General features: G+C 40.6%; 1 protein-coding gene across 11 annotated transcripts in view; it reads left to right on the plus strand.

Moving 5' to 3' along the window:
- The window catches only part of MCF2L (MCF.2 cell line derived transforming sequence like), a 202,446-nt gene that overhangs the window by 62,165 nt on the left and 119,857 nt on the right, over positions 1 to 20,424 (plus strand). For 2 of the 11 annotated variants that reach the window (XM_068136843.1, XM_068136891.1), the window contains exon 1: positions 14,313 to 15,477. The exons of 8 other annotated variants lie outside the window; for them this stretch is intronic. In XM_068136843.1, coding sequence (XP_067992944.1) covers positions 15,357 to 15,477 — 121 coding nt within the window. In that variant the 5' untranslated portion in view covers positions 14,313 to 15,356. Of the gene's footprint in view, positions 1 to 14,312; positions 15,478 to 18,341; positions 18,433 to 20,424 lie in introns of those variants that run through there. One more of the 11 variants, XM_068136882.1, reaches the window with a different exon arrangement.

The raw sequence follows: 20,424 nt of genomic DNA on the forward strand, positions 1-20,424 counted from the left end.
TCATCTTAGTTGCAACAATACTCCTTTTAAGACCTGTATTATTGATAAAGACATTGATCAGCATAGCATGATTATTCCCTTTTGAAGAAGGGCAGAGGTATGGATTCCAGTGAATATGACAAGTGGATGGGAGAGTGAAAATGGATTTGCAGATGCAGGAAGCTATAGATGAGGAAATAATGGTAAGATTATACATGCTTGAGGCCAGTGTTGTTTGGCTAGGAGATCAACAAGCTGCCTTGCAGACCCATATAATGCTGCAGTGCGATTGGGAATATCATAAGAGGGATATGTGTGTAACATCCTTGTCTTGGAATGACTCGCATCACGATTGGAACTCGGTCAGGTCACATTTACAAGGGGCCTTTGATAGCTCCTTGAAATATAATGTCCAGACATTGACACATCAGCTGGAACTGCAATTAGCAAATTTACAACAGGTGCAGACTGATTCAACATGGCAAGCATTGGACAATGATCTTAGCTGGTTAAATCCAAAGAATTGATTCTCAGGTCTGAATCTATGAGTGTGGGTTATAGGTGGAATCCTTGTAGTGATTGGTATTCTAATTGCAGTATTGATGGTATTTGTAGTAATAGCTTTTAGGAACACGAGAATGGGTAGGACACAAGTAATGTCTGCTATTTTAAACAATATAAAAACAGGGAGTTGTAGGAGAGCAGAAAGAACAACACCACTGGTAACGGTAGAACGGCCTGATGATAAAGAGGAGCTGACTGCAGTAAACAACATGAAGTGTGAGACACAAGGACGTTTGCCTCCATGCAAGAACAGCTCAACCTGATATGGGATGAAGACAACAGTGGACAGGTACATATCAAAGAAGAAAACTCAATTAGCTACAGGGGTGCAAAAGTGTCAAGGAATTGCTTAGCCTGCTCGATTTTTCCTATATAAACTGCATGTTCTGTACCAGTAAAGGATTCCTGCTTCACCACCAAGGGAGTCCATACATGCATTCCGACAAGGAGGTAGGGGCCTGCATCTTGGAAAGGAGTGGGCTCCTGACCAGACTGAGTGTTTCTGGGGAGCTGCAGCAAGCACCAAGTCTGGAATTGTTTTCACCCTTTGCTCTTGCTGTCATTGCACCTAATCTTACAAACTTAACACATTAAAGTAAAAACTACCTTCTCAGTATGGTGGAGCTTGTATAGGTGCTCAAAGGGGTTCCTGATAAAATCAGTAACAGGCCATATCAGTTTTTAAAACACAGAGTAGAAGGATGCTAATACACTGTGGATAAGAGCAGAAAATAGAGGAAGTGGATCTTATATCTTCAGTGTCATAAAAGATGGCATCACCTGGTGCCTAATAATATAGACTACTTTCTGAAGTCCTTTGTCAGAGTGGGCCCCCTTTAGAAAAGAAAGGAGATCTTGTTCGGCCAATCCTTTAATGACTATGTCTGTCTGTGTGCATTTGGGGTAAGGGGAGGGTCAGATAGCCAGATGAATGTTAACAGAAGGTCTTTGTGTAAAATATATGGGCATTAGAAATGTCTTTTAAATCAGTTTTCAAGAAAAATGTGAAGTTGCAGTGTAAAAAACTGCATGTAGCATTATTTTATTCTGTATCTTGGTTATTTTGTAGTAAGTATTCAGAGGATGGTACTTCAAACCTATTTCTATTTGTCAAGCCAATTTCTGATTCAATTTTATGTGAAAGAGGTTGTTCAGCTGCATGTATAAGACAGTAAATTAATTTAGGCTAAATTATGAGAAATTCTGTCTGCTGTGTTAGTCTTAATTGTATGTAGAAGCTATTTGAAGTTGTATAAAAATTCAGTAATTTCATATTATTATTTCTTAGTTTCTTTCTTGAGCACCAAAATAAGAAGACAATGCTTTATATAAGCAAACTGAGTAGAGTTGGCTGGAGACAAGAGAATTTAGGATCTGAGCATCATTTTATTGCACTGTCCACTCATTGTAAATAAATTTATAGCTTCTCCTGGCCTGTGATAAATCTAATCATCTGCCAGCATTTGGAAGTACAAGCACACTTGTGATTTATTCAATTCCATCCTGCTAAAATGTGGGGCAGGGCTTAAAGTGCCTTTTGTGAAGAATTCTGCCAACAGGGAAATGGAGCCTCATTTCTTCATTTGCAGCCAGAAACTGCTTACTCCAGTAGCTCTGAAGTCTGTGCAGACTTTAGATCTACCTTAAATACATTTACTTTAGCTCTTTTTAATACCTACCCCAGATACGGAGACTACTTTCCTCTCCTTTGACAAAGGACTTTGGCTGTCATGCTTATAGTTTCTGTACTTTCTAATAACTGTTAAATATATAATGCTACACCATTTATTTGCCTGCATGTGTGTGCAACTTGTTAATAATTTAATGTTTTATTTTACCACTTGGCCTCTTCACATAACTCTAAAATAAGGAAGATAAAATTCTACTAAATTATTAATTCACTAGGAAATTGAAACAAGCAATATAAATTAAGCACTGAAAATGTTGTTTGGGTTTTTTTTCTCTGTGGGAATCAAAGTGGTGAATGCAACTGGATAACAGGTGAGGGAGCTAAATGGACAAGATAATCATAGAATAATTTAGACTGGAAAGGATTTCTGTAGTGTCATCTGGTTTAACCACTCAAAAGCCAGTCTTCTTATTATGAACATGCTCTGTTGATCCTTGAATGTCTCCAAGAGCAGAGATGTCCCAGGATGGAGACATTCCAGAAATCTTCTGTGTCCTTGAGCACATAGGACCTGTTGCCTAGCTGACTGGTGGAATTTGATGGCAATCTGCAGTGTTAGAAAGTTTTCCCACTGGTGCACCAAAGCATACAAGTGCTCAAGTGCTGTGGTGTCAGTGAAAGATTTTTATTGCTCACTCTAAATAGATCTGTAACAGATCAAAACAGTGACTTTATGAAGGTTTAGGTCACATTACCTAAACTAATCTGGGTTTGTTAATTTTCATAGTAGCCACTTGTTTAATGTATCTATTTACTAGGGTTTTGTTGGGATTTTGTGCCATGCAGATCTGTACATACTAATACAGATGCCTGGTGCTGGTGGCCTCTATATATCACAAATCTGAGTTTCAGTGCTGAGTGTTGAACACCCTACTCTGCTAACTGTTGGTTGTCACCCAGGTGAAACACCAGGGGTTGTTTGGAGATCAAATAATTTTTTCTGGGAGTGTGGTGGGTTGAAAATTACCCCCCAGCTAACTTGGAGAAAATCCCTCCAAAATAAAATTGCCAGACCAGCTCAGTTGGAAAGCAAATGAAGCTATATGTACAAGCAAAACTACAATCTAGAAATATGAAATGCAATGAAAATGTACAAAATATATAATATTTACATGTATTTACAATTTATAAACAACACAAGAACCCCCCTGGACAAAAACAGGGGGTTGTAGAATCATAGAATCAATAAGGTTGAAAAAGACCTCAAAGATCATCAAGTCCAACCTGTCACCCAACACCTCATGACTACTAAACCAAATGCCACGTCCAGTCCTCTCTTGAACACCTCCAGGGACAGTGACTCCACCACCTCCCTGGGCAGCCCATTCCAATGGCTAACAACTCTTTCTGTGAAGAACTTTCTCCTCACCTCAAGCCTTAACTTCCCCTGGCACAGCTTGAGACTGTGTCCTCTTGTTCTGGTGCTGATTGCCTGGGAGAAGAGACCAAACCCCTCCTAGCTACAACCACCCTTCAGGTAGTTGTAGACAGCAATAAGGTCTTCCCTGAGCCTCCTCTTCTCCAGGCTAAACAATCCCAGCTCCCTCAGCCTCTTTTCATAGGGCTTGTGCTCAAGGCCCCTCGGCAGCCTCATTGCTCTTCTATGGACACATTCAAGAGTCTCAATGTCCTTGTTAAATTGATGGGCCCAGAACTGGACACAGGACTCAAGGTGTGGCCTAACCAGTGCTGAGTACAGGGGCACAATGACTTCCCTGCTCCTGCTGGCCAAACTATTCTTGATGCAGGCCAGGATGCCATTGGCCTTCTTGGCCACCTGGGCACACTGCTGCCTCATGTTCAGCCAGCTGTCAATCAGGTCCCTTTCTGTTTGGCAGCTCTCCAGCCACTCTGACCCCAGCCTGTAGCTCTGCATGGGGTTGTTGTGGCCAAAGTGCAGCACCCAGCACTTGGATTTGTTGAATGTCATCATGTTGGACTCTGCCCATCTGTCCAGCCTGTTAAGGTCCCTCTGGAGAGCCCTTCTACCCTCTAACAGATCAACACCTGCTCCCAACTTGGTGTCATCTGCAAATTTACTGATGACTCACTCAATTCCCTCATCCAGATCATCAATGAAGATATTAAACAGGATGGGGCCCCGAAATGATCCCTGGGGGACACCACTGGTGACTGGCTGCCAGCTGGATGTGGCACCATTCACCACCACTCTCTGGGCACAGCCCTCCAGCCAGTTCCTAACCCAGCACAGAGTGTTCCTGTCCAAGCCACGAGCTGACAGCTTGACCATCAGTTTGCTGTGGGGAACAGTGTCAAAGGCCTTGCTGAAGTCTGGGTAGACTACATCCACAGCCTTCCCCACATCCACCAGGCAGGTCACCTGATCATAGAAGGAGATCAGGTTGGTCAGGCAGGACCTGCCCTTCCTAAAGCCATATTGGCTGGGCCTGATCCCTTGGCCATCCTTCAGGTGCACAGTGATTGCCCCCAAGATGATCTGCTCCATAATTTTCCCTGGCTCTGAGGTCAGGCTGACAGGTCTGTAATTCCCTGGCTCATCCGACTGGCCCTTCTTGTGGACGGGCATCACATTGGCCAGCTTACAGTTGTCTGGGACCTCTCCGGTGAGCCAGGACTGGTGCAAAATGATGGAGAGAGGCTTGGCCAGCTCATCTGTCAGCTCTCTCATCACCCTAGGATGGATCCCATCTGGTCTTGTGGATTTGTGAGTATCCAAGTGGCTCAGCAAGTCCCAAACTAATTCCTTGTGGATTTCAGGGGTACGCTGCTCCCTGACCCCATTACCCAACTCAGGAGGCCAGTTATCCTGAAGTCCTCCTACATTACTGTTGAAAATTGAGGCAAAGAAGGTATTTAGAACCTCAGTCTTTTCCTCATCTTTAGTTACAGTGTTACCCTCCAGGTCCAATGAAGAGTGGTTATAAAAATGTTTTTTCTTGTTTGGGAGGTTATAAATATATAGCTGTAAATAGTAAACAATAATACCATTTGATTAAATCATGTGAAGATGTCTGCTGAGGAAATGCAAAGAGACAAATACAGCCTGCAGTACTCATTTTGGGAAATAATTATTCAAAATGCCCAGACTGGAGATCAATAGGGATTTATAATTTTAGCAGCTTTCCACACACCACATTATATGCCACAGTTGTTGACTTCTTCAGCCAAGAGCCACATCATGTGTCCTTGCCCTGCTTCTCCTACCTCAAACAATCCCATGTATGATCCACAATGCACCTGCATAGATGCAAATGCCCACATCAAAGAAGCAAGAGGAAGAAGTTACTAGGAGCAGAAATCCTCCCTTTGGCATGTTCACATCAAACAAAGTGCCTGTGTGATTGTGGCAGTATTCAGTGTTGGTGCTTACTGATAAAATGCTATAGATGGAATAATTTGTTGTCTTTCTCAGAAATACAATCATAGTACCTGTGCATTATACAGCATTTGGTTTACATTTTTGGAAGGAAATTATCTGTCAGTTCTTAGTTGTGAAAGAGATGGACATAAGCCAACAATGCAACCTTGCAGCCCAGACGGCAAAATGCATCCTGGGCTTCATCACACAAAGCATGGCCAGCAGGTCAAGAGATGTGATTTTACCACTCTTCTCTTTTAAGACCTCACTTAGAGTACTGTGTCCAGCTCTGTGGTCCCCAGCACAAGAGAGACCTGGAGCTGCTGGAGCGGGTCCAGAGGAGGGCTGTCCCATGAAGACAGGCTGGAAGATTTTGGGCTGGTGATACTGGAGAAAAGAAGGCTCTGGAGAGATCTTATCACTACATTTCAATATATTAAAGGGACTACAGGATGGCTGGGGAAGGAATTTTAGAAGGACTTGTAGTGATTGGATGAGGGGCAATGGTTTGAAGCTGGAGTAGGGTAGATTTTGGTTGGACATAAGGAAGAAATTCTTTACAATGAGAGTAGTAAAATACTTGCATAGACTGTCTTGGAATGTGGTTGAGATCAGACTCGATGTGGCCCTGGGCAGCCTGATTTATTTGGAGGTGTCTGTGCTCACTGCAGGGGGCTTGGACAAGATAACCTTTAAGGGTCCCTTCCAACCGAATATAATCTGTGAACCTCTCACTTGTCCTAGTCCTTTGCAGTTCCAGATGGCATAAAGACCCTCAGTTGTTCTCTCACTGTGTTTAGATCTATTTGTTTGAATGTGTATGATTATGACTGTGTAGCCAAAATATATCTGTTGTAACTGACTACCTGATAAGCAGAATGAGGCAAACTAACTGAGCAGACTAAAACTTTGACTGTCTAGTAAACTGGCAAGTGTTCCACCAGTAACTCCCTTCATCCCAGTTCAATTAAGGGTGCTTATCAGTACACGGGGAAAATCCTGCATGAGCAGTCATGAAGATTGGCAGTTCATGAATTCCTCATGTTCATTAATACTATGAAAATCTCATTCCTTCTTCAGACACTTATGTGATTTATCACTCTTGTGCTCCTGTGACCCTTTCAGAAAGTTGCAGTAGAAAACCTATTGTGCTGAATCCTAATACTAGTGTGAGAGAAAATGTATTAGATTCTTACTGCCTAGGGATTTCTACAGCATTTCTGAAAGGTCCCTAAAAGGTATTACTTACAGCTGCACACCAGCTTTGTGAAGTATTAATAGCACCGTTTCTCTTGTGTCAAGTGGATTACTGCCACATGAAGTTGTAATTGGTGTAACAATGCGTGCAGAAGAATTTCAAAGCAACTACTCAACTGAAAACTCCTTTGCTTTATTAACACCCCCTTCATGGAGGATTGTGAAAAATGGAAAAGAACTAAAGTCTGTACAGAGAAGAATTGAGAGCTGAGTGTGGGTTTCCCTGGGTCCAAAGCACATGGCAACAGAGAGCATTTTTCAGAGGAAGGAAATTACGGTAGCAGAGACTGAAGGCTCAAAGGGTCTTTCTAGCTTGCAGTAGGAAGGCAAGATGTCACGTTTACATACGTGTGCATCAGTAATCTCTCACTGTACACATCAGATTACTGAGAACACCATATGCTATAGCCAGGGCCCACCCCTACTGGGAGCTCTAGATGCATAGATCCAGCAGAGGTTCTGCATTTTGTAATTGTCAAAGGTATCGTCTTCAGGTCAACACCTTCTGAAAATCACCCATCTAATCATGGGTCTCACAGTGTCCTGAACCTCAGCAAAATCAACTTTTCTGAACAATCGAGAAACATGTTTCAAAGTCACTCTGTCTCCTGTAGAGGAATTAAGGAAGTGCAGGATGTGTTACTGACTTGATCACCTAATATCAGATGTGGCAGACCTGGCTGGAGAAAGCAGCAGCATCTGACCTGAGTGTAAATGCATGTGTGCCTCTTTTTCCTTCTCTGGCTTCTTCTTGCAGACATCAAACCCAATGGGTGTTAAATGTGCTGTAGTTACTAAAAGATACAACATTTAAACTAAACTTTCTTTCGAGCATAATTAAAGTATTCCTAAACTCCAGCAAAAGTTCTTTCAGTGTTGGATTTTGGCTCTCTCCTCCCTGTTTGATTCTGCAGAGAGCTGTTTGCTGGGAAATCAATGTTGCCTATTGCATGCATTTTTCAATTTTATGTTTCATATGTGTTTTTCTACACATGTATACACATACATATGCATAGTAGATGCAGATGATTTTTTAACAACTACTTATCCTCAGTCTTGTTGTTAGATTTCTATTTATATAGATGTAGCTGGCATGTGACGGGAATGACCACTGTGTCTCAGGGTGTACGTGCAGGCCAGTGCACCTGAAACTAGGCCCCATCCCTGGAGATATTCAAGGTCAGGCTCAACAAGGCACCCTGATCTAGTGGAGGATGTCCCCACTCACTGCAGGGTGGTTGGACAAGATGAACCTTTCGAGGTCCCTTCCAACCCAAACTATTCTATGATTCTATGATTCTATGATCTTTACAGGACATTGTTAGTAAAACATTTGATATGCCATTTAAAGCCACTTCTTTTTGCTGCCAATTGTTTTATCTGGTTTATATCAGCAGCTTCTCCTCAAAGTGACTCCATTGTGTGCTGGCATAGCAGTGTGGCAACATCAGAGGTCTCCCATTGCTTTCTTCCTCTTGCTGCAAAAATTCCCTTTCTACAGTCCCAGTCATCTCCCTGCATTATTCTCGCAGTAGCAGTCAAGTACTGAACACAAAGTTGAGACTGTGCTTGGGTGAAAGAATGGGCCTGTGTTAAACGTGTAAGCAAAGTAGTTCTCAGAAGCTTCTTAATCTGAACAGATTCCTCTTCTTCACATGCTTTCACGTCTGACCGAAAAGACAGGTCTCATACCTCTGATGAATTTCACAGAGTCACAGAACTGTCAGGGATGGAAGAGACCTCAAAGGTCATACAATTTCAAACCCCCCACCCTGGGCAGGGACACTTCACTCTAGATCAGGTTGCTCAGAGCCCCATCCAGCCTGGCCTTAAAACCATCCAGAGATGGGGCTTCTACCACTTCCCTGGGCAACCTGTTCCAGCATCTCACCACCGTCACGGTGAAGAACTCCTTCCTGACATCCAATCTGAATCTACCCACTTCTAGTTTTGTTCCATTCCCCCTAGTCCTATCACTACCTGACACCCTAAAAAGTCCTTCACCAGTGTTATTGTAGCCCCCCTTAAGATACTGGAAGACCACAATAAGGTCTCCTTGGAGAGGAGGACTCCCCAGTTCCAACATGTAATTGTCATTTACTAGGTCATTTTACCTAATGGAGTTTAAATAAGCAAGTGTGGCAGCTGCTTGATGAACTCCAAGATCATGGTACCTTTTACTTGTATCTTTGGATTGGCACCAGGTGCTAAACAAATTTTTCCCATGTTCTGACCTCCTGCTCTTCACCAGCATAAGTGCAGTTTGCTTACCCTCTCACAGAATAAATCTGAAGTTTTGAAATCGATTGCTAGTTGCCTTCAAAAGTTAAAGGACTTAAATTATAAGGACAAACTAGACATGCTGTCTTGTTAGATGTTAAATCTCATTTTGCTTGGCTGCTCATAAAGAGCCATTCTCCTCTAGTTATTTCTGTGATCCATTGTGATTTCCTGTGTGTTTTCTGTTGCTTATGGTGGAGGAACTTGTTCTTTTGGATATAGGTCGAATTTATTGCTAAACTTCAGGAAATTCAGACATGAAATATAGGAGTACTTAAATTAGAGGGGCAGATGTTAGTCTTTAAAAGCTTTTTGTTACCTTGACAATTAAATATTGACACTTCCAGAATATGTAAACTCTAATTTTATATCTTGCTGGGTTTTGTTTGTTTGTTTCTTATTGTGCAGTTAAATTATGAAACACTGATTTTAGGATTTATTTCAGTTTAACTTTTTTTGTTTTTTGAGAAATTGCTTGATAAACTGGCAGCTGTGGATCAGCAGCATAATGTGCAAGTATATATAGAATGCAAGCTGTCCATTTATCTCAGTCCTGATCTACTTATATTCATCTGATGCTTATTACAATCACAGTCTGTCTCTGAGCAGATACATCCAGTTAGGATTAAGCTTGGACAACTAACCTAATTCGCTCTTGTAACTGAATTCAGTGTAGATGTCTCATGAAACTAAATAATTCATTTAACTCCTAACCTTTAATAAATCAGTATCAAAATATTGGGGATATTTAGCAATATCTATGTTCTTGAGAGACACTGGGTTTGTTTGTAATAGCATGGAGGTTTGCAAGGCTGTATCTCCATTCATAGCTGTTTCTGAGATTTCTCCACACCGCAGCTTCTCCTTATATGTCATAGTATTTTATTAAATGTAATTTTAGTTCACAGATCCTCTAGACTACACGATGGGATCCCTTTCTAAACTTGTTGTTAGAGAGAACGTTCTGGTAGAGTAGCTTGAGAATGAAATATAGGCACATCTACCCAATTCTAACAAGCACGAAAATAATACAGGCAGAAGATTGTATCTGAACTTTAACCTAAATTGAAAAAGGAAGCTTCACTCTTTTCTTGTATTTCAAGAATGCTGGCATACTCAAGGAATAATGGTTTATTTCTAGGTCTTGAAGACAGAAGTTTTTTCTCAACATTTTCCTTCTACAAGAGCTTTCTGGAATTTGTGGACCTGGGGGTGCTGGTTGATGGTAGGATGAACATGAGCCTGTAGTGTGCCCAGGTGGCTAGGAGGGCCAATGGCATCCTGGCCTGCATTAAGAACAGTGTGGCCAGCAGGAGCAGGGAGGTCATTCTGCCCCTGTACACTGCACTGGTTAGGCCACACCTTGAGTACTGTGTCCAGTTCTGGGCCCCTCAGTTTAGGAAGGATGTTGACTTGCTGGAACGAGTCCAGAGAAGGGCAATGAAGTTGGTGAGGGGCTTGGAACACAAGCCCTGTGAGGAGAGGCTGAGGGAGCTGGGGCTGCTTAGCCTGGAGAAGAGTAGACTCAGGGGTGACCTTATTGCTCTCTACAACTACCTGAAGGGGGGTTGTAAACAGGCAGAGGTTGGTCTCTTCTCCCAGGCAGCCAGCACCAGAACAAGAGGACACAGTCTCAGGCTGCACCAGGGGAAGTTCAGGCTGGAGGTCAGGAGGAAGTTTTACACAGAGAGAGTGATTGCCCATTGGAATGGGCTGCCCGGGGATGTGGTGGAATCGCCATCACTGGAGGTGTTCAGGAGGAGACTTGACAGGGTGCTTGGTTACATGGGTTAGTTGATTAGGTGGTGTTGGATGATAGGTTGGACGCGATGATCTTGAAGGTCTCTTCCAACCTGGTTTATTCTATTCTATATAAAAACATCAAGTTCTATGTCTTTAATGTTTCAGCCATGCTTTGGGGGTTTTTTTAGTTGTTTTTTTGTCCCATTTAAAGTCAGCTGACTTTTTGCTGATTTATCCTAACGACTAGCCTCTAGAGCAGGTTAGTCTTTATCAGCTTGTTCTTAATTTTAAAAATCAACCCCAGCAACTTGCCATAATGCAATGTTTATGTAGGGTTATAAGAAAGTTCAGGACTAAGCATAGCAACCATTAGTGCTACCTTGTTAGAGTATATGGGTGTTCAACTCTAAAATGTTATATTTTGGATTAGAAGTACCTTGCATAATATAATTTTAAAGTTTGTAAAATTATAATTTTGTTCAATATGGTTGCATGAATCCAGTTTGACTTTGTTGATACTACTGTTCTCAACAAAATAAATGCATACAGAGGTAATGGATGAAGCGCGCTTTCAACAGAAAGATCTAAACAATTCTACTTTTCTTCATCCTCATTTAATTTCCACTGTTTATTGCACATGTGTTGATTCTGAAAGATACACATGGCAGCTGCACCTAAAAAAATAATTAGATTTAGCTTGTATTTATTAGCTTTTATTATTATTATATTTGCTAGCTTGTGTTATTATACTTAGTGTATATTTGTTTTTTAGAACCCATTCCAAGGCCTACTATTTTCTGAGCTCTGCGTATGTATATGTTAGATGCAATTGCCCATATAGTTTTCACAGTCTTTTATATTGTTCATGCAAGATAGTGCCTCTGGAATTTTGTTAGGGATGTGATTGCACTTCTCATACTGAAAATTCTCTGCAGAAGCTCCTCTCTGCTGGGACTCCAGGGAAAAAGACTGGATGAGCAGAAGATCTGCTCACGGTTGGACTGCTGTTCATGGTGGAATCTGAAGTGCCAGGCGTGAGAACATACAGAAGAAATGCTAGAACAGTGTTGATTCTGCTACCAGAGCCTCCTACACTATGCAGGGAGAAGGAAGGGATACATGGCCCTGTAATGTGAACTTTTCAGTGTCATGTTGAATATGATGATGTAAGGAAGGGCCTGTAAATAATTGTAAGGATTTGGAGGAAAATTCACAGTAGGATATTTGAGATGTCCCATAAAGATAAGGCTCCTGCACAAACAAATGATGAAAGGAACAGTGAGAACACCCAGCAATGATGAAAATTATGGCATCTTAATTTAATAATTCCCAAGAAAACGTGAAGGTATTGTACTAAAACATTGTAAGAGTCCCCAGTAATGAAAAGAAGAATGAGAGAGAGTATAGAGATGTCAGTCAGTGTGGCTGCTTCGGTTGTCAATGTGCAGCATTGTGCTGGCAGTCAGAAACAGAACTGGAAATGAAGCATGAGAAGGATAAGCCCTGTTTCCTTGCCACGATTTTGTTGATTCCATCAGACTGTATGTAGTAACTTAAAGATAATTGTGAAGGTGTTACCCATTGAATGTTACTGTTTATATGACATTGAAAGAAGAGACAGATACAGTCTAGTAGGTTCTGCCAACCAATGCTTACAGAATATTACTGCCTTTATACTGCTGCATAATTTACTGATGTCATACAGAGCACAGGAAGAAAAATCCTTCTAATAGGAGCTTTTGTTACAGTAATGCCAACGGCAAGAGAAAATACTCAGATTATTTTCCTGGAGATAGAGGCTGCTGCTGTTTGGAAAATACTGCATTACACCATCTGTTTCCTTTTGATTGCACACTGCCATAGCCATTGTTGTGATTAATTTCATTGCTTCTAGGCGCAAATTTGAGTGCTTAAAAGAAGATTAGAAACTTGTTTTGTGGACAGGGATGTAGTTAATGGCTGGCTTTCAGTAGGATTGTGTGTACTTAACTTTACAATTCAAGTCATCAATCTTCTGTGTGAATTTGATGTATGAAGAGAGCAAGGAGAACGTCCTTTTGCTTCAATGGAATAATTCTCTGCGCAAATTGTTGGTGAAGTTTCCACCATGTGCCGTTAAGCATCACCACACACTCAAAACACTTCTGGGACATAAAACCACTTTTCATAGAATCATTTATGTTGGAAAATACCTTTAAGATCATCAAGCTCAACCATAAACCTAGTACTGAGAAGTACACCACTTAACCATGTCACTGAGCACCACATCTACATCTACAAGACTACCACTTCTCTGGGCAGCCTATTCCAATGCTTAACAACTGCTTTGGTGAAGAAATTTTTCCTAAGATACAATGCAACCTCCCCTGGTGCAACTTGACACCATTTCTTCTCATCCTGACTACTTTTTATCTAGCTGTTGGCTTGGCTGCTGGAAGATGCATAATTTCATCAGCATCTCATTCAATTGTCAGACCAGGTCCTTTGGTCATGAGATTGGTGTGCCTCAAAAGCCCCAAACAAGCAGTAGCCTGCCAGACAAAAAGAAAGCCCTGATGATTGGTAATCTGTCACAGGCATCTCCTGGTCACATTTGATGCCTCCACTGGAAGACTCAGCCCCTGTATCTGACCAGAACCATTGCTTTGTGCCTCATGGTGACAAGCAGCACAAGAAAATAGGTAATTTTGTCTAATACATGGGTGCTGTGTCTTACTTCAATTCTGCTTTCTTTTGAATCTTGAGTATGTAGTACAGTGGGGATATGTATCATGGTGGTTTTCCACCACTAAGCTGGTCCCTTCCATGCTTTTAATTCCTGTATTACTTAAATCATCTGGGTAGGTTTTGATGAGTAACACAGCTGCAGTATGCAGTAGTGCATCTGCTTAGTATAATGAATCAAGAAAGCAAGTGATATTTGCATGAAATGCATAAGTTCTTATTTATACATTTCTTAATCATCACATTTCAAGACTGTCACATTTCCCTGTGATTTCATGTTGGAGGTTGAACATCTTCTAGCTAAAACTGTAGTGATTCTCCTCTGTTAACAAGGTATATCCAGATTATAATTTAGCAGTAACTTACTCGATGTTTACTTCAATGTGAATTAACTAAGGGTTGTCTGTCTGAATTTGCTTTCAACAGCATCATATTTCAAAACATGCCTTCAGGTTGATGTGCATAATGTTGTCTTTTGAGTTTGTGGCAGATCCGTGGCCACACAGGACATAGTTAAACAGAATTGAGAGGAAAATGTCGACTGCCAAGTAAAGCAGCATTATCAATTTCCTCTGTCCTGCATTGAAAGAAACAAGGGGAACAGACAGTGTGGGGTTTCCTGATATGTTTTAAGAAAGCCTGGGATTCATTTCCCCTCCCTTCCTTCCTATTAGTTGTTTGTTAACTCCCAGGAAGATTCAGATTTTTCTTTTGAGACCTCTCTCCTCTGTTCTGGAAACGGGCTTTGACTTTGAGAGGCTTGGCTTTTGCTTCTGTGCTAGTGCAGGGGGAAGAAGAGTAGATGGATTGATGATGAGAGTCTCACATAGCCGATGAGAAGTTTCTAACTGACAACGTTGTATTCACAGAAGTATTTTATTTGCTGGCATGAGCATAGCACTGTCCCGTGAGGAATCCATGGTGCTGCAGACACAGAAGTAGGAAATACACCAAGTGTCAGCATGAGAATTCTGCCCTTGGAGTGCTGAGTTGTAAACTTAAGAGCAAGACTATGAAGTTATAAGAAAGACCTTCAACTTGCCCTTCTTCAGGAGAAACATCAGATGTCTCTTTGCAACAACTGAACATCTGTCATGTTAAGGATAAGGATACAAAGACAGAGGCAATAGTACCAACTACTTGGGATGAGCAACTGCTTTGGATCTCTGTGCATGGCTGGAGTACACTAACGAACTGGATACTTCGTGAGGGCTTTTCATCATCAGAAACAGCACAGAGCTATTAGTTTGCCTACTGTTATTTTGGGTGTAACACTGTATAACAGACAGTGTCATGTTTTGGGGGGGAAATTTCATCTGCTAGTCTGACCTGCCTGTGTGAGAAGCTGTGCCTCCTTTATTCATAGTAGACGCACTGAAAACTGTGGCAAGATTTCCAGTCTGCTGAGTGTAGCATACTAGGAACTGAGAGGGTCTCACAACTTCATACAGAAACTATCTTGGCGTTTTCAGTCCATTAAATACAACTGATTTTTCTTTCCATTTTTTTTTTTTTTGTTCATTCTAGTAAATTGCTTTCTGAGGAAAAGTGCATGCAATACAAATAACTGCACTGCACTTATTTCCAGCTCTTGGAATCTGCATCCTTTTAAAACCTGTTTGGCAGCATTTGGATTTCACAAAACATTTTTATGTTCCACTGACATTTAAAAACAAAAATCAGAGTATCTTGAAGTGTGTTAGAAGACTGTAATTCTGAAGAGCTGATTTTTTATTTGCTTTATTGAATAACTTGGTGAAGATTTGGGGATACACATCCATGTCTCAACGCCGCTTTTTAAGGGAAGGACATGAAAGTCATTTTAGGATCCTACCAAGATTCTTTCAAATTCTTCATGGCAGACGTCACTCACGAAATAACCCACGTCAAATATGCTCTGGTGAGGTGGATGTATAGGTGATCCTGTAGTGTGATCTGTTATCTAGATAAGAGTGTTGCACTTAGATTTGAGCAGCGTGTGGGGTAAATATGAGAAATAGCCTAGATTTGGTGTTAGTCATTTTCTCAACTGATGAGAAACGAATGTACAGTCATGTAGAGATTCAGCAACACAGTTAAAAAATATATGCATTTATCCATTCTAGATATTACTTGTGGATTGTGATTACTCTTGGTCACCAGTATCTAACAAGCACCAACCCTCCTTTGATACTTTAGAAGAACTTCTCTGAGCGCTGTGCTCTTAACCAATTGCACCAAAAAAATATTTTTAACTGTACTCAAAAAATCAGGAAGCCTCTGATCTTTAAGTTTACTGTAGTCAATTTAGGACTTACTGCCACTAACTCAATCTCAAAGTCAGTTTCGTACAGTATGTGGTATAATAATATGTTACTGTGACTGATAAGTATGTAATCAATGAGATTAGCAAAGCTACATTTTGTTGTTCCTTTTTCTTTGAAATAGGTTAACCCTGACTAGCTGGGATAAGCTGAAGCAAATTTTTTAACAATTAATGAATCCTTTCTTGGTTTTATATGCATAGTGACCTATTATAGTGAAAAAAAAAAAAACCAACAAAAAACCTTTTCTTTTGTTTCTCTTTAAATTTATTTGGAGCGTGTGAATTTGAAACCAACATGAATTAAGCTACATTTATAGGAAAATACAAAATTTTCAAAGCCATTCTTTAGTCCTATCTTTAATCTTGACACTTATTCTTAGTAAAAAAATACCTCTCTGGTGGTTCCTTTTGCTCATGCCTTTTTTCCTATTATGCTCACTGAGTCTTTTGTCATCAGTTTTGCTTGGTATTAATATTGTAAGGGTGTTGGGGGGGGAGGGTATAACCTCTTTTTTGGTAACTTCTGAAATGTAAAGATTTCACTTTTCCTGACTTATCAGTTCTGAGCTTTCATCAGGCCACAGTTTGGTAGCTTTAGGAGTACCAGCTAATAACAAGATTTAACAATTAATTCTGTTCAACTCAGTCTAGAAAAAGGTTTTATGTTAATTGTGAAGTCAGAAAAACTTTAACTGTTAATTTTAGCACATAGGAAGCAGTCTTACAAAGCAATGCAAAACAAGGCCTCCTCAAATTTCAGTCTTAGCTTCATGTAGGATTTAACCATCACTTGGCACTAATCACACTTGCACCAATTCATTATAACATTTATGTACTTAGGAGTTTCATGCACCTGCCAGCTGTTCATGAATGGTTTGGAGCTAATTCAAAGTAGCCTGCATAGTGTAAACCCACACACTTAATATGCTGAACACATCCTAACATAGGTACTTTTCTTCATTTTAGCCTAATTTCCTGCAGACTCAGATCCTTAATATAAATCATACAATGATCTAAAATCATCTCTTACCTACTGGTTCCTTTCACTATTTAAAGTTGTGTATAGACACAGAGAATTGTGTATTTCAGTAGGAAATTGTCTGTCTTCTTTCCCACCCATCTTTATTATTATTCCAAAACTTCTTTTGATTGTGTTGCAGCCTTCTCTGTTTGAAGACTTGAAGTATGAAAAAAGTTCTGTTTCCTTTCCTTCCTGTTACCCATTTTATGTTGACAGAAGGAAAGCAATTATATGCTTCTAATGTTAACCTTATATATCCAGTAAGAATTATTTCATTGTTTTGCTGAAAGCCATTTTATGGCCTTCTGGACTGATAAGAGTTTCTCTGCCTTCCTGGTGGCAAGCCTCAGTTAGCATTCAGTGGCCCTTTGACACCAAATATTACACAGAAGGTGGATCAAGGGTTTAGACTGTGGAAGAAGTGAGATACTGCAGCCTGGGAACATGACTGTCCTGTAGCTATGCTGGGTATTCCAATCTTGGCAAACACATACTTCCAAAGTAAATGTGCTTGTAATTCTATGGATTCTATGGTGTATACACCTCTCTTCCCCATGTGACAAAATTAAGCAACTCTGTCCTGTTGTCCCAGGTCTCACAGAGCTTTGTTCTCTCTTCATTAGCATCTCTGGAAACTCAAAAGCAGGTTTGCTCACTGTTGCTTCACCTTTTCCCCATCTATTAAAATCTTTAATATACAGTATACAATTTTTGCATGAACAATACATGAACAATCCTAGATCATATATTGATTTTGCATTACTTTATTTAATAGGTAAATTTAGCTTAACAGGTAAATAAAGCTGGGCTGGCTTCCAGAGTCCTCATGATTCATCAAGTCTGTCTCTGTTTTATTTTAACACAGCAGATTTTTATTTACTTACAGCTCATGGACAGCTGGATCTGTCCTCCTTGGCCTAATCCTCATTGCACTGCTCTTTGCAGGCATCTTTTACCCAGAGAAGGCTATATTGCCTTTATCCCTTCAGCCTGTTGAGCTCCTTGGATTGCAGAGCAGTTCAAAAGTACTGTGTGATCTGAGCCTCCTGTATTGGAAGGAAGGGCCCAGGCTAGCACAGCCAGGCTTGTGTGAGACAGCATTGTGGTTTCTCTGTCCATCCCTGACTGTACATCTTCTGAGTGCCTGCGCATCTCCAACTGCAGGCAGATAGGATGGCAGTCATAAAGTTTGTGGAGGATTTCAGCCCTGGAAAGCTATGGTTCAAGTAGCCTTCTGTGGGGACATCTGTCTGCCATCAGGAGGGGACATTTTCCAGGGTGCTGACCTGCTGTGGCCCTTTGTGATGGGCTTCCTGGCATAGTGCTCGCAGGCTATCCTTTGAAATTCTCCCTTGTTGCTTTCTCTGAGCAAATGGGAACAGTAGGTTGTCTTAAACTGAGAGCTGTAGAACAAGTCTGGCAAGTGGAGACTCCAGAGACATTCGTCTCCAGTCTGTGCTGTGCTTAGTATGGATGGGGAGTATCTTTGGAGGCATCCTGTAGTCTGCATCTCTTCACACTGCATTCAGGTTGGTTTTCTCATGAAGATGACTGAAGCTCTGTGGTGGTTAGCTTTTGTGTTGTATGCTCTAGATAAGTAATAAATGGATGGATGAGGAGACTATCCCTGTCCCAGGGTCCTTCCAATCCAATCCAAAGAAGTTCTGCAATGAGATACAATGAGGCAGTTCTATGATGTAAAAGTCTAATAATACTAATTCACAACCTGGGTAATCCACCACAAATAATGAAGAGGAGTCTAGAGAAAGAGCACTCCTGCTTTTTCCATGTTAGCTGAGGGGATGGAGATGTGATGCAGCTATTTCTGGACTTGTATGAGTATTGGGCATTCTTATATGGGGAGAGGGTGTTAGCTTACAGGCTGCATGGCAAAATGCATGGGTGCAAGAAACATCAGACTGAGTGTATATCGAACTGAATACATGAATATAGCAGACGTGTTTATGTATTTGAAAGCTTTGACACAGACAAAGCTTGCTTGGAGCCAATATAAACACTGAGATTTCTGTCCAGTGTTGAAAGTCTGCAACCACAATTTTATTACTGTAAGTCCCCACACTAGATAGATCCTGGTATGTAAAGCTGTGTTTACTGATTACTGCATTCATACCTTTGTTTGCTGGCTGGATAATGTGTTCAAAAGGGATTTATCTGAGATTTGGGGGTTCTGCATTTGAGATTTCTATTACCTGTCCTGCTGGAATTGCCCTCACACATTTTAGAGCAGAAAGTTGAGAAGAGAGCTGGGTGTGAATCCATAATAGAGGTGATAAACCACACCAAGATATTAAACCTGTGAGTAAGCAATTCAGTGCAACTCATTCCAGATAATGTTGTGAGTATCTGAATGAAAAACAGTTTTGCTTTGCCTTCTTAAAGCCTACCATGACTGAAAAGAGGCTTAGAGCTTCAGCCTATAGCCTTGTTATCAAACACGGGTATATCGGCAGTCTGTAAATATTCAGGGTGGGGATGTGAGGGGAGAACCCTGTAATTAAAGAGATAATTGCAAGAGCAGTGGCATTACTAGAGGAAAATATATTTGTAAAGTCATCTTGTGCCACCTGTTACATATGTGGAACAAAGTCCAATTAATATGAAAGCTCTTACCTTCTCAGAGTAGTTGATTCTGAGCAGAAGGAGAGGGAAATTGGTCATTTTTATTCTCTGACAATGAATCAGAGAGGAATTTCCATAGCAGAAATGAAGAGCTATTACTTTTTCTCAGAATTGTGTTCGTGGATGGATTTCGTGGCACAGAGTAAGTTGGCTTAACTTTATAATAACTCCTAGATCTTGTAAATATAAACAGACTTGAATAGACTTCTAAGTCAAGAATGTGCAACATGTGTCACTTGGAACTGTGTTCTTATAACTATTTTGAGCTGTGTATATGCCAAAACCCCACAAATTTCAAGTCTTAATACAAATTTTGCTATCTTATTGATTCATGAAAATACACTGATCACAGAATGCACATCACCGGTGGAGTCTGAGTAGTGGGGTTTTATTTTAAATCTCCTTTTCCAAAGGAATTAAAATATTAGATATTTTAGGATCTAAATTTTCATAAAGGTTTTTATAGAACCTCCTTTCTTTTCAAATGGCACTCCTCAAACTTGTTACCGTTTAGTATCTGTGATATGCTTAAGTTAATTGATTTCTTGAGCTCAGCCAAATTACTAAGTGAAAAGTAAGCACATTAACAAAACTATTCACAGATAACATCCTTCTAAGACTGAAGAGTTCCTAAGCAGTATGTCCATCAAGAGTGAGTTGCTTCCTCCCTTGGAAATCAGTTTCAGAGCATCATTGCATTATTTTATATGTCAGTTTTTGCTGCTGGAATGTGTTCAGTATGTTTTCTGATAAACAGTTTGTTACTGTTCAGAGATACCAGTTCAGGGACACTGGCACATCATGTTTTTTTCTTTCACTTAGGTGTCTGTATTAACTTGTCCCTATTAAAAAAAGGGATCCCAGCTTCCTTTTTTTTCACT

The sequence above is a fragment of the Melanerpes formicivorus genome, unplaced genomic scaffold (assembly GCF_026170545.1).
Source record: "Melanerpes formicivorus ecotype bairdi unplaced genomic scaffold, bMelFor1.0.p_v2 SCAF_1, whole genome shotgun sequence".
Classification (NCBI taxonomy): Eukaryota; Metazoa; Chordata; class Aves; order Piciformes; family Picidae; genus Melanerpes; species Melanerpes formicivorus.